Source organism: Dromiciops gliroides, chromosome 1 (genome assembly GCF_019393635.1).
Source record: "Dromiciops gliroides isolate mDroGli1 chromosome 1, mDroGli1.pri, whole genome shotgun sequence".
NCBI classification, from domain to species: Eukaryota; Metazoa; Chordata; class Mammalia; order Microbiotheria; family Microbiotheriidae; genus Dromiciops; species Dromiciops gliroides.
The window spans coordinates 249,555,163-249,568,968 of NC_057861.1; the positions used below are offsets into that span (position 1 = coordinate 249,555,163).

Sequence of the window (13,806 nt, forward strand, 5' to 3'; positions counted from 1 at the left end):
ACTCTTCCTTTCCTTGCTTCAAGGAATTTTGCTAACCTTGACGGAAATGGGTGGACATAAAGGAGTCAGATCTAATATCTTTACACCTCTAATCTATCCTTCCAGGATGTCTGGTTTGCTATCCAAAGAAGTTTGGTCTACCATCTTGTGGGTGGACAAAACAACACACTTCTTAGTCACAAGTGTGTGCGTGTGTGGGGTTGTTGCTAGCTTCCATTCCTAACTTCCAACCTATCATACTGTTCTCACACCTCAACTATGTAGCCAATGATATTACTCTCAACCCTCTGATGTCATTTATCCTGTACTGTTCTTTGCTCTATATTCCCCCAACCTATAAAAGAGTAGCTATTCTTTTGCTTGGGGTCTTTGTTATAAATGGAGGAAAGCCAGCGATTCATCTTATTCCCAGGTTCATGCCCTGTGAATAAAATGTTATCTTGTTTGGAGAAACATGAATCAATTTACCTTTTTGTGGAATTTCACTTGCAACAGTTGGAAGAGACCTCATTTATGAGATGAGCATCAGGTAGAAAGAGTAGAGACAAGATAGGTAGCTTCAGAAGCCTGGTAGGGGTCTACCTCAGCAGCTTCTTCAGTGTCATGGAAGCTTGTCAATCCCTGCCACTCACATGACAGTGCTAAAGACTTGTCCCTTATAGGATGAGAGTGGTAAACATTGAGGCACACCTAGAATTCCACGACTGTATAAATATTTCCCACAGGACAGGTATAGAGCCTCAGATCCCATCAATGAAGGCTCCATTATTGTACCACTCTTCTGCTCACTTGAATAAGAGTCCTTGGGATTTTTATCATCTTTGCAAGTTTTTGTCCAAGGAATCTATTCACCTTCTGGAATATGGTTTCCCCCAATCAGGTCTATCCTAAGCTTCCTACCCTCATCCATAAAAGCCAGAAATAAGTGCTTAATTCAGCAGCATATGTTCATCCTAAAGAAGAAATTACATGTGCTATTGTGGCTTAAGAAATCTTCTCTAATTCCCCTCTTTAGTGAGCATTTTAAGAAGTATGCTCCCATTATCAAGAGGTTCTTTTAAGGAACCCTTTGGGCCACCTAAGACCAAAGTTCCATTGAAAAAAAAATTTACATATTCAATTCACTTAATATGTGTCCAACCCTGAAAAACGTACCTTGCTTTTAGTTTCATCATTTTACATAGTACATGGAAATTGAGGGAAGGCATCAGTATGGTACAGTGCAAAGAGTCAAAGGACCTGGGTTCAAATCTTACCTCTAATAATAAGTGACTAATGTAGAAATATGTTTAATGTGATTGTATATATATAACCTTTATCAGATTACTTGCTGTCTTGGGGAGGGAGGAGGGAGGGGAGGGATGGAGAAAAATTTGAAACTAGAAATCTTATAAAAACAAATGTTGAAAATTATCTCTAAATGTAACTGGAAAATAATAAAATATTTCTATGGAAAAAAGATAAGAAGCCAGAGGAAAATTCTCAGCTCTCCCCAAATCTTTGGCAAGAGGAAAATCCATTCTCCCTCTTTTAGCCTATTTGTGAACCCTCTAATGTTGTTTAATTTGCAATCTGACTTGGTTTACCTATAAAGTCTGTTTAACTGTGTTTGTTTCCTTGGGGGATATATGAGATTATGACTTTGCTTAACTTAGTCCAATTTTTATGACATTGAAGGAAGTATGGAATTATGAATCTTTCTTTTCTTAAACTTTTATGGACTAATAGGAATGTACAAGATTGGAAATATAAAATAATTCTTTCTCACTCTCACATAATTTTGGGTACAAGAGGCCTCATTAGAATCAGAATCAGAGCTCAATTTGTTTTTTTTTGTTTTGGGGGAAGGGTTTTTATGAGATCTGAACCTATGCCTAAGCATAAGAAAACCTAGGTTTTGGAGGCAGCTAGTAGATAAAGCACTGGCCCTGGATTCAGGAAGACCTGAGTTCAAATCCAGCCTCAGACACTTGAAACTTACTATGTGACCTTGGGCAAGTCACTTAACCCTCATTGCCCTGCAAAAAAAAAAAATCACACCAAGAAAAGCTAGGTTTTTCTTACCTTTATAATTTTTGCATTGTGGTAGATTTATTTTGGCAGCAATTACCTACCACATGAACTTAAAGAGGAGATATTTCTCCCAAAACAGGTCAAACCTCCACATTTTACTCATGAGTAAACTAAGACCCAGGGAAACTAAATGGCCAAGATCAAAGATCTCTTTGGGATACAGAACTAGTAAGTGGTATTACTGTGTCAAAGAGTATGCACAGCCCCATAGCCATTTGGGCATAGTTCCAAACTGCTCTCCAGAATGGTTAGATCAGTTCACAGCTCCACCAACAATGCCCTCTCTGCTCTAGGCATCTCTGAATCCCAGAGAAGCTTTCAGCCTGCCTTGGTAGAGGTAATCTCTGGGCTTCTGATATCAGTGAAATCACAGATCCAGTCCCTATCTCTTGCTATTCAGTTGTTTGACTGAAATTCATTTGCAAATCAGCCATCATTTTTGCATAAAATATCAATACTCATTTAAGCCAAAGTCTGTGGATCTGCTTAGAACAACTGTTCTTTCCCTGGTCATTCTGGGCAGTTCTCAGAATGACTGGCCTTTGAGGAAGTTGGCACACTGGGCTTGCCAAGGAGTTTGCCACCCTATCCATAGTTGTTGCCAAGTTTGTTGCCTTGGGTATTAGGAGGAGAGGTGGTTTTATAACTTGGCAGCCAGCTATAGGAAAGATTACTTGGTATTTTATCATAGATGCTATGGAAGCTGATGGGTCCCATAGTGGTCCATAAATAGAGATTTTTATCAGTCCCTAAATGCATTCTAGTACCAGGATACATGTAACAAGAGCTTTTGGATGAAGCAGATATGGCTTCTGAAAGATGGAGATTTTTGACTAGTAAAAAATTGCTTTCATATCTACTATCAATGGAATGAACCTAGTGAAAAACCCTTCTGTTATTACACTGAAAAATGATTGTGATTTGTTTTTAGCCATAGTTCTTCCAGGTCTTTCATTAGCCTTCTGATAGCTACCACCTTAGGTCTTTCAACAACATTTTTATTTTTGAATTTGATAAGGAAAGAATTGATTTTTGTCCTCCACCCTCTACAGGAAATTGCATAGTATGTAAGGTAAAAAAATTTCAAAGTTCGTATTTGTTTGTCATTAGTTCTTTTCAGTAATTCAAGATATCCCAAGGATTTCTTCTTTCCACCCTCCCTGATGCCTATCACCACTTTTCCAGGTCAAGAATATAATAAAATTTCTTCAACTCAGAGAGTCAGGTCAGTAAAATTAATATTGAAGTGATTGTAGATGAGTTAAAGTAGGGATTCTTAACTTGGGGGATCTATTAATCTTTTTTTGTTTTGCTAAATTATAACTGTGTTTCAAGAGAATTGATTTCCTATGCAATCCTATATTATTTCATTCATTAAAAATTACTTTGAGTAGGAGTCCATAGACTTTACCAGACTGCCAAAACTGTTGGAACACTTGAATTGAAAGATGGGTAATCATAGGCAAAGAGGAAAAATGTGAGGTAAAGACTAAAGGTAAGGACTTGTTAGGTATTTAGAAAACTCACCAGTTGCCCTCCATTAATGCCTGTGTGTCTGCAATAGAACAATGAGAATGTTCAGAAAGGAATTATGCTACCATTTGCTACCCCATATCCTCAAGCTCTAGAGACTCATTGTGAATTATTGAATTTTGTAACTCAGTGAGTAAGTAATGAGCATAATTGGAAATATCAAAGCTGCACGGTATTATGCACTCAGTAGGTGCTTGTAGAAGGGGTTGATCTGGGGGTTCCTAGTTTGACTTAATGAGGCTAGAAGGAGGTGGGACTCTGTTTGGGATTTTGATCAATTATCCCTGTGGAGGCCATGTCCCTCTATTTATGGTGAATTGCTTGAATTTTTGTGAACTCAGGTTTATAAAAAGGAAGAGGGAAGCTTTTGTGAGTCAGAGCTTCTAAAAAGGGGGAGGAGGAGCAGCTACAGAGTCAGACTTTTCCCTCTTTGGAAAGATCTGGAGGGGGCAGTGGGTCCTTGATTCCTGGCAGGCTGCCTATAGAGTGGCATAGAGGCAGCCAGGAAGCACAATGGCTAGAGTGTGGGACCTGAGTTTGACTTGTGCCTCAGACATTTACTAGCAGTGTGTTCCTGGGCCAGCCACTTAATATCTTTGTGCCTTGGTTTCTTTGACCATAAAATAGGAATAATAACCATACCTACCTTATGGGGTTGTGGTGAGTATCCAGTGAGTTTACATAGGCAGAGGGCTTTGTAAATTTTAAAGCAATGTAGAAATGCTAGCTCACACTTATTATTTCTGCTCCCCATGGGCAGTGCTGACTAATTCTTACCCTATTCCCCCAACTCTAGAGATAGCAGCTGGTTGGCCCCAAAGATAGTAGCATTTAGGGGCAATGGGGCACCAGTACCTAGATCTGACCACCAACATAGGCAGTGATAGAGATAAATGGTAGCTTTCTATGCTGCCATGAGGTGGCTCTGCCTTTGCAGGTTGACAGGCTGTTGCTGTCCAGGAGCTCTTCCTTTCCTCTCTGGAAGGCTTCTCTTCTGTCTAAGAGGCTTGTCTTGTCCAGGCATTCCTCAAGGCTCTTCTAAACAGGAGAATGGGTCCTGAATCTCTCTAGAAGCTGATATTACCAGGGAACTCCCCTATTCCTTTATCCAAGAGGCTAGAGTTCAGGTACTCCAACCTTTTGGCCACTTGGTTTCCCTCTCCTGGGACATGTGGTTGAACATATATGCAACTACAACAGATCTTAGTTGCTATCTCCCCATGGCTGGGTGCAGGTACTTGGCCATCCAGTGTGTGGGAACATTCACTCTATCATTGTTCTCACCTGCTGCTGTCTCTGGGGTTAAAGGAGGAGGACATGGTGAGTAAGCAAGCCCCTTAGCCCCCTTGGGACCAAGTCTGCTCTTAGGTTAGTTCCACTTCCCCTGAGGATCTTCCCCAAAAGGGAAAGAAAGGCTAATAGCACCTTGTCCCACTTTTTACAGATCCAGGGCAAAGAGATGGCTCTGGCCCACCACAGGGCATGCCCACCAATTCATCCTGAATCAATCCATGCAGCCTTCACAGGGATATCAGATCAAAGTCTCAAACAATAGTTCTACTTTTAACCCCATCAAATTGATCATAGAGTTTTCTGATTAACTCCCTATTTAAGCACCTACTCTGTGCATTGTACCATGTAGATTTTTTTTTCAGGGCAATGAGGCTTATGTGACTTGCCCAGGGTCACACAGCTACTAAGTGCCAAGTGTCTGAGACTGGTCCTCCTGAATCCAGTGCTAGTGCTTTATCTACTGAGCCACCTAGCTTCCCCACCATGTAGATCTGATATTTTGAATTATGTTCATTGCTTACTGAGTGATAAAATTCAATAACGATTTGACACAATGGCACAATGGGTCTCCAGATCTTAAGAATGTGGGGCAGGAAATAATAGCATGTTTCCTTTTTGATAATTCCCATAGATTAATAGGTGTCACAAGAAACCCAGAGGCAAAAAGTGAGTTTTACAGTCACCAGGCCATTCCTTACCTTTATTTTCTCTCATTCTTCTCTTTCCCCATAATTATCCATTTATCTAAAGAACAGAATCTCCTTTCAGAATTTGAAGTCAGTGGACTTGGTTGGAAATTAATGCCAAGCTCTGCTACTTACTATTTGTGTAATTTTATGCAAGTCACTTAATCTCTCTGGGCCTCATTTTCCAAACTTGTAAAATGGGACATTTGGACAGGCCCCTAAGCTCTCTTCCATTTTAATTTTATGTCATTGTATGTCTCTGTTTTCGTTTCTCTCTTGATCTAAATATCTCTGAAAAGAACAAAGAAAGGCCAACTCTTCTACTGACTCCTTTTTTTTTTTTAAAGTGAGGCAATTGGAGTTAAGTGACTTGCCCAGGGTCACACAGCTAGTAAGTATTAAGTATTAAGTGTCTGACTCTGGATTTGAACTCAGGTACTCCTGTGCTCTATCCACTGCGCCATCTAGCTGCCCCGTACTGACTCCTTTTTACAATAAGTCCAATTCAAAGAAAGTCTAGAAAATCAATGTGTGTGGCTGTATCCCACAACACCCCAAGAGAAGTATTTCATACTCAGTGGACCAGTCAAGCCTCTCTAGGGAGATGCAAAAAAATCCCTTGTGGGCTCACCTCCCCTGTAACTTCATCCAATTGATAATCAATCTGTCAGTCAATAAGTATTTTTTGGACACATCAACACTTTATAATGACTTGTTTAATCAAAGGATAGATATGTACTTAAAAATTAATTGCTGGCCATTTAAATCAAATATTATATATTATCATTCACCAGGAAATAAGGAGTAGATAATTAGCCTCCCAGACTGGAACCACCCAGGCACCTGTCTCTTGAAAACAAATGGGATAAACTGTGCCAGTTCAGAACAGTTCTGAGTTTGATGGACTTTAATCTACACTATAGTTCACACAGGTCAAAGGCTCCCATTTATGATGCTTGCTTCTTTCTAACTAAAATCCATTTGGAATTTCATAGTTTGCAGCTCTCAGCCAGGAGAGCAACATGGATTCATGGTGTTTACCTTGGCTTCTGCTGGGTGAGGTTCTCTTTGTGGTCTCTGGCCTGGTAAGCAATCAAAAGGCATATACTTCAAGATATATGTGAATCAGGAAGGATTAATGAAATGAATGGTTTTTCAGGGCAAGTATGGAAAATTTTGTATAGATTGGCTGATTTCAGGGGACTGGGGGACAGAAAGGGATCCAAGGGAGAATAGGGGGCTGAAATTTTGGTATGGTTGGTTGTTTTTGTTTTTGCTTCACTGTTTCAAAACTAGCTTTTGTTAATATAGAAAAAGGGAAATTTGTTTTAGTTCAAATTCTGGTATTGACTGATGATCGATTTTTTTTTTAACATGAGTAATAATCTCAACCTCAGTGCATCGACTGCACACTGTGAAGGGCCCAGCAGAGTAAGAATTCTTTTCTGCATTCACAGTAGCTTTAGCCTAGCCTTGTTAAATATTTCCTTGGGTTTTAACAAGTCAAATGTTTCTTCAGATGCAAATCCAAGAGGAGTGATTTGGCCAGAGACCAATTCCGTGGAGGCAACATCATATATTCTATCATCATTAGGCATTTATTGAATCAGAATGTGATGAACTTATCATTAAAATGCCTGGCCAAGTTTCAAATATTTTCAACACAACTCCTAAACAGAATAACATCAGTGCAGGATTCTCATCCTTCCAATGCAGAAATAACAATTTGACTAATTTGTTCCAAGTAATGTTTAGCCCATCATTGTGTAGGTAGAGAGGCACCCTGTACTAGTTGAATATGGACAAATGAAAATCAAAGCCCTAAATAATATTTATTTTTTTTTAAATTTTTTTTTAGTGTGGCAATTGGGGTTAAGTGACTTGCCCAGGGTCACACAGCTAGTAAGTATTAAGTGTCTGAGGCCGGATTTGAACTCAGGTACTCCTGACTCCAGGGCCAGTGCTCTATCCACTGTGCCACCTAGCTGCCCCCCTAAATAATATTTCAAAGTCTGTAGTTACAAATTTAGAATAAGAGAAAAATTAGCAAGTAGAACCCACAGTCTAAAACCTGTCATCAAAGAATGAATCTTTTTATGACCATAAGCAGTAATTAAAATACTGTTGCCATTTAAAAAATAGAATGGATTGGCATTCTAGTCAGTGTATTTGCTTGTATAAAAGTAAAGCAGAATACAAACATAAGAAGAAACAATCTTCTTTTTTAAAAGAAATACTATACTTAAAAGTAATGAATGCCTTAAAACCCACTACTCCATATGTATTGCATATGTATATTTCTATGGTTGTGTATTTCTATATACACACATATTAATGGGTGAGACAACATGTTAGTGTCAAATATGATAATGTTTTGTGTGCAATGGACAGCCATTTAATAGCATTAACCAATACTTTTCTTTTGCTCAAAAAGGCCATAGGTTGACAATGATTCCGAATTTCATATCATGGTCATATGAACCAAAGAAATGGAGTGAATCATAAGCAATTTGTTATTTTGTTGCATCTCAAAAACTGACTAGGGGGGCAGCTAGGTGGGGCAGTGGATAGAGCACCGGCCCTGGAGTCAGGAGTACCTGAGTTCAAATCTGGCCTCAGACACTTAACACTTACTAGCTGTGTGACCCTGGGCAAGTCACTTGACCCCAACTGCCTCACTAAAACAAACAAACAAACAAAAAAATCAAACACAAAACTGACTAGGATTGATACATGGTCAAGCTAATTGTGATGCAGCACTCTAAGAAATACTCAAACACACTAGGACCTGATGGATTTGGTTTTGATTTGTAGCTGTGGTCAGGGTTAGGCTACCTAAAATTTCTGGGTAGGTCACTGGGTGATACATCCTTCTTGACAGCTGAAATTGAATAGGGGATATCAGCAGCAGCTGCCACTGGTTCCACTCAGATCTTGCTTGTGTTCCTACCCCTTATTTCTCTCTCATCAATGGATTCTTACTGCTTTCATTATGAATACGATGACAGTGATTTTGTCTTCCCTCAAGGCTAATCCAGCTGTTGCCACTTTCATTCATTTCAGAACTGCTTCTCCCTTTTATATATCAGCAGGCAGGTGAAATCACTGTTCTTTCTGCTGTCTTGGACCACCTGGAGAGTGAGCCACAAGGCACAAGCAAGACAATTTCCTTTGAATGATGCTGGGCTCAGTCAGGGAAAAGAGAGAGGGGAACTTTGAAGCTGAAAGAAAGTGGAAGAAGAAATGTGGAGTGTGAAAAGGAAGTGAAAAATAGATATGTAAGATAGACTAGGGAGGGATAAAAGATCCACCATTACTGTCCTACCCCTGAAAAACTCTGTGCCTATAAAATCCAGGCAATTCAACAAATGTTTATTAAACTCCTGCTATTTATAATACACTGCATTAAGTATTGGAGACACAAAGACCAAAGCTGAACAGCTCCTTCTCTTAGGGAATCTGTTCTATTGGATGGGCTGCATGTTCTCAAGTAGGAAAATAGGAAGTTTATACATGGTATTAAAGTAAGTCCTGCTCTTTCCCTCCTGTATTCCTCTGTCTCATAATCTGGCATCACAAACATTTATCTAGGAAGGTAGTTCAATTCCTGAAGTGGCTCTTGTCTTTTTTTTTTTTTTGGCAGGGCAATGAGGGTTAAGTGATTTGCCCATGGTCACACAGCTAGTAAGTGTCAAGTGTCTGAGATCAGATTTGAACTCAGGTCCTCCTGAATCCAGGGCCGGTGCTTTATCCACTGCATCACCTAGCTGCCCGGCTCTTGTCTTTAAAAACTTGTTTAGAGGATGGAATAATGCTCAAAACATCTTCCCAGTTCATGCAGTTTTTGTGTGTTGTGAAATGAGTCTGGCCTTCACTTGGTATGTTGAGCCTGTTTTCAGGAATTTCATTTTGTTCTGAAGCATACTCATTGATTAAAAAATAATTGGGTTGCTTCTCTAAAGAAATAAAAAAACCTGAAGAAAATGTGACTGCAAAATATGTTGAGTAGTGGGTTTTGAGGAATTCATTGCTTTTATGCATAGCAATTTTTTTTTAAAAGAGGAGTTAATTTATTTTCCTTGTTATGTGTTTATGGTGCCTTGGAGAGTACAAAACCCTTTCACATACCTTATTTTGCTTGATCCCTGTAAAGATTTTGTGGTGATAGGTAGATCTAGTATTATTATTCCAATTTCGTAGATCAGGAAACTGAGCTTCAGAGAAGGTAAGTGACTTATCTCCAATGTCTCATGGGTAGTAAGTATTGAAGTATCAAGTATTTTGACTTCACAGTGTTCTTTCACCACTACATTTCAGTTTGGGGAATGAATCTTTTGGAGTATGTAACCTTACACGAAGTTATTAAAAAAGATCTCCATGTATGAATTCATCACTTCTTTTTTTTCCTTTTTCTTTTTTTTTTTTTTTGCGGGGCAATGGGGGTTAAGTGACTTGCCCAGGGTCACACAGCTAGTAAGTGTCAAGTGTCTGAGGCTGGATTTGAACTCAGGTACTCCTGAATCCAGGGCTGGTGCTTTATCCACTGTGCCACCTAGCCGCCCCCACCACTTCTTCAAGTAGTTTATTTTGCTTTTGGCCAACTCTGATTTTTGGAAGGCTGTCTTTATATTGAACTAAAAGTTCAATAGTTTATCTCTCAGATCTATGGAGAGGAGAAGAATTTATGACCAAAGCAGAGACAGAGAACATAATGAAATGCAAAATGGTTTTGATTACCTTAAATTAAAAAGGTTTTGTACAAATAAAAGCAATGCAGCCAAAATTAGAAGGGAAGCAGAAAGCTGGGAAACGATTTTACAGTCAGTGTTTCTGATAAAGACCTCATTTCTAAAATATATAGGGAACTAAATCAAATTTATAAGAATACAGTTCATTTCCCAATTATGAAATGGTTGACAGATATGAACAGGCAGCTTTCAGATGAAGAAATTAAAGCTATCTATTGCCATAAGAAAAAATGCTCTAAATCACTATTGATAAGAGAAATGCAAATTAAAACAACTCTGAGGTACCACCTCATACATATTAGATTGACTAATATGACAAAAAAGGAAAAGAATAAGTGTTGGAGAAGCTGTGGAAAAATTGGAACACCAATGCATTTTTGGTGATGCTGTGAACTTATCCAACCATTCTGGAGAGTAATTTTGAACTATGCTCAAATGCCTGTGGGACTGTACATACCCTTTGACACAGTCATACAACTTACTAGGTCTGTATCCCAAAGAGATCATAAAAAAAAAAGAAAAATACACGTGTACAAAAGTATTTATAGCAGCTCTCTTTGTGGTAGCAAGGAATTGGAAATCAAGGGAATGCCTGTCAACTGGGGAATGGCTGAACAAATTGTGGTATATGAATGTAATGGAATACTATTGTGCTATAAGAAATGATGAGCAGGCAGATTTCAGAAAAATCTTAAAAGACTTAAGTGGACTGATGAGTGAAGTAAGCAAAACTAGGATAACATTTTACACAGTAACAGCAACATTGTGTGATGATCAACTGTGATAGATCATTGTATTGCCGAGAAGAGCTAAGTCTAAGACAATTCCAAAGCACTCTTGATGGAAAATGCTCTTCATATCCAGAAAAAAAAGAACTGTAGAATCTGAATTCAGATTGCGCCCTACTGTTTCTACTTTGGTTGTTGTTTTTTTCCTTTTGTTCTGATTCTTCTTCCACTACATAACCAATGCAAAAATATGTTTAATGTGATTGTACATGTACAATCTACATCAGATTGCTGTCTTGGGGAAGGTGGAGGGAAAGGAAGAAGTGGGGGTGTGGAAGTTTGGAACTCAAAATGTTATAAAAAACAAATGTTTAAAACTATCTTTACATCTAACTGGAAAATAATAAAATACTTTTATGATAAGAAAGTAAAGATACTTCTTTGCAGTTTTTCCCTAAAGCTCATATTTCTGCTTATAGGGCCAGGAAGAACAAGTCTCATTACATTTCCGTATGGTAACCCTTCATATACTTCAAGGCAAGCTTTCTTTCATGTCCCCTCAAATATCCCTCAGAATAAGCATTTTTATTTCTCTTTTAAAATTTTTTTTGTTTTTTTTCATATAAATATTTTATTATTTTCCAGCTATATTTAGAGATAGTTTTCAACATTTGTTTTTATAATATTTTTAGTTTCAAATTTTTCTCCCTCCCTCCCCAAGACAGCAAGCAATATGATATAGGTTATCTATGTATAATCACATCAGACATATTTCTGCATTAGTCATGGTATGAGAGAAGAATCAGAGCAAAAAGGAAAAACCTCAAAAAAGAAAAACAACAAGAAGAAGCATTTTTAATTCTTATAATCAATCCTTGAATAAAATGATCTCTAGGTGTTTAACTATTCTGGGCACTGTACTCAGGAATCTCTCTATGCTGTCAGAGTTATTCTTTAAATGTGTGTCTCAAATTGAATTTCAAATGGTGTCTAACAGCAGATGAAAATGGAACCATCCCCTCCTTGTTGTTGATTTATTCTTACCTAATGGGATTCTTTTTAATTTACAAAGTTAATTTTGATTTCTTCACCTCCTAAATAAAAAATTATTACTATATGTTTTTATATATCTTGCATTTCTCAGTGTATCCCCGCCATGAGTGAAATGACCTATAACAAAGAATAAACATGAAAAAAGGAAAAAAAAAGAAAAATTTGGCAACATGTCCAAAAATTATATTATATGAAATTTTTCCATACCTCTAGTCCCCCACCTCTGCAAAGATATCTATTTTATACCACTTCTTTGAGGCTAAAGTTGATCATTATATTTCATAGAACTCAGTTTAAAATGCTTTTGCTCTCATGATTATATTTTGACATAGTTACAATCAATATGAATACTGTTTTCCTTGTTCCACTTACTTTACTTTGTCTCAGTTCATACAAATTTTCTCATATATCTCTGTAGTCATCATATATAAAAATTTTAATTTTATAGTAATATTCCATTACATTCCTAAACTATGACTTGTTTAACCATTTTCCAACATACAATTATTGATCTTGTTCTTTGGTATTACAAAAAGTGCTGCTATAAATATTTTGATGCATAGAAGGGGGTGGGGCTTTCTTTTTTCATTCATCTCCTTGGTTTATATGCCTGGCAGTGAAATCTCTGGGTCAAAGGGTATGGACATTTTTACAACTTCCTTTACATTTTTCCATATCATTTTCCTGAATTTGTGGATCAAGTGACAGCTCCACCAATGGGGCACTAATGTGCCCTATGGTTTAAATTTTTTTTTTTAATGACAATCATTCAAGTAAAAATCAGTTTAGATTCTCAAGTTTCATGAAAGTTCTTATAAAGGGCAAAGAATGAATAATGGTGAGGTAAAAAAAAATTCTTTTATTACCATATAGAACCAAGAGAAGCACTGATACATCTTGTATATCATGATAATGTGTTCTTTTTTTTCTTCCTCAGCCAACCCCAGAAAACTTTGGTGAGTCATCTATTAACTTCTGTTATTCAGTACTTCCAATGTAGCATGATTTCATATATGGGTGTGGTTGTTAGATGGTGCAATTGATAGAGTATTGGATTTGGAGTCAGGAAAGTCTGAGTTCAAATACTGTATCAGATACTTCCTACTTGTGTGACCCTGGGTGAACCACTTAACCTTTTTTTTTTTTTGGGTAGAGCAATAAGGGTTAAGTGACTTGCCCAGGGTCACACAGCTACTAAGTGTCAAGTGTTTAAGGCTCGATTTGAACTCAGGTCCTCCCAAATCCAGGGCCAGTGCTTTATCCACTGCGCCACCTAGCTGCCCCTTAACCCTTTTTTAAACCTAAGTTTCCTCATTTGTAAAATGGGAATATTTGTACCTACCTCCAAGAGTTGCAATGAGGCTCAAGTGAGATAAAAATATTTAAAGCACTTTGCAATTCTTAATGTGTGACATAAATATTAGCTATTATTATCATTCCTCCACTGCTACATATAAAAACCCCTCTACATCTTAGTGGATGGCTTCAGTGTTACCTATGGCCCCCATAATTCATCACCTGGTGAATAAACCTCTCTTGAGAAGCCTTTCCAAAATTAGCTAGACCACAGACCACTGGACCTATCCCAAATAAGCATTGAAAATCCAGGGTCACTTCTACACAATAATGAGACACCAGAGCACGAGCTGAATTGAAGAACTTCTAGTCTTATTATGTTAGATGAAAAACAGA

The 13,806-nt window shown here is 37.8% G+C and overlaps 1 protein-coding gene across 1 annotated transcript in view; it reads left to right on the forward strand.

The window, feature by feature from the left end:
* The window catches only part of MEP1B (meprin A subunit beta), a 73,238-nt gene that overhangs the window by 16,952 nt on the left and 42,480 nt on the right, over positions 1-13,806 (forward strand). The window contains exons 3-4 of the mRNA XM_043993728.1: positions 6,581-6,670; positions 13,052-13,070. Coding sequence (XP_043849663.1) covers positions 6,581-6,670; positions 13,052-13,070 — 109 coding nt within the window. The remainder of the gene's footprint in view (positions 1-6,580; positions 6,671-13,051; positions 13,071-13,806) is intronic.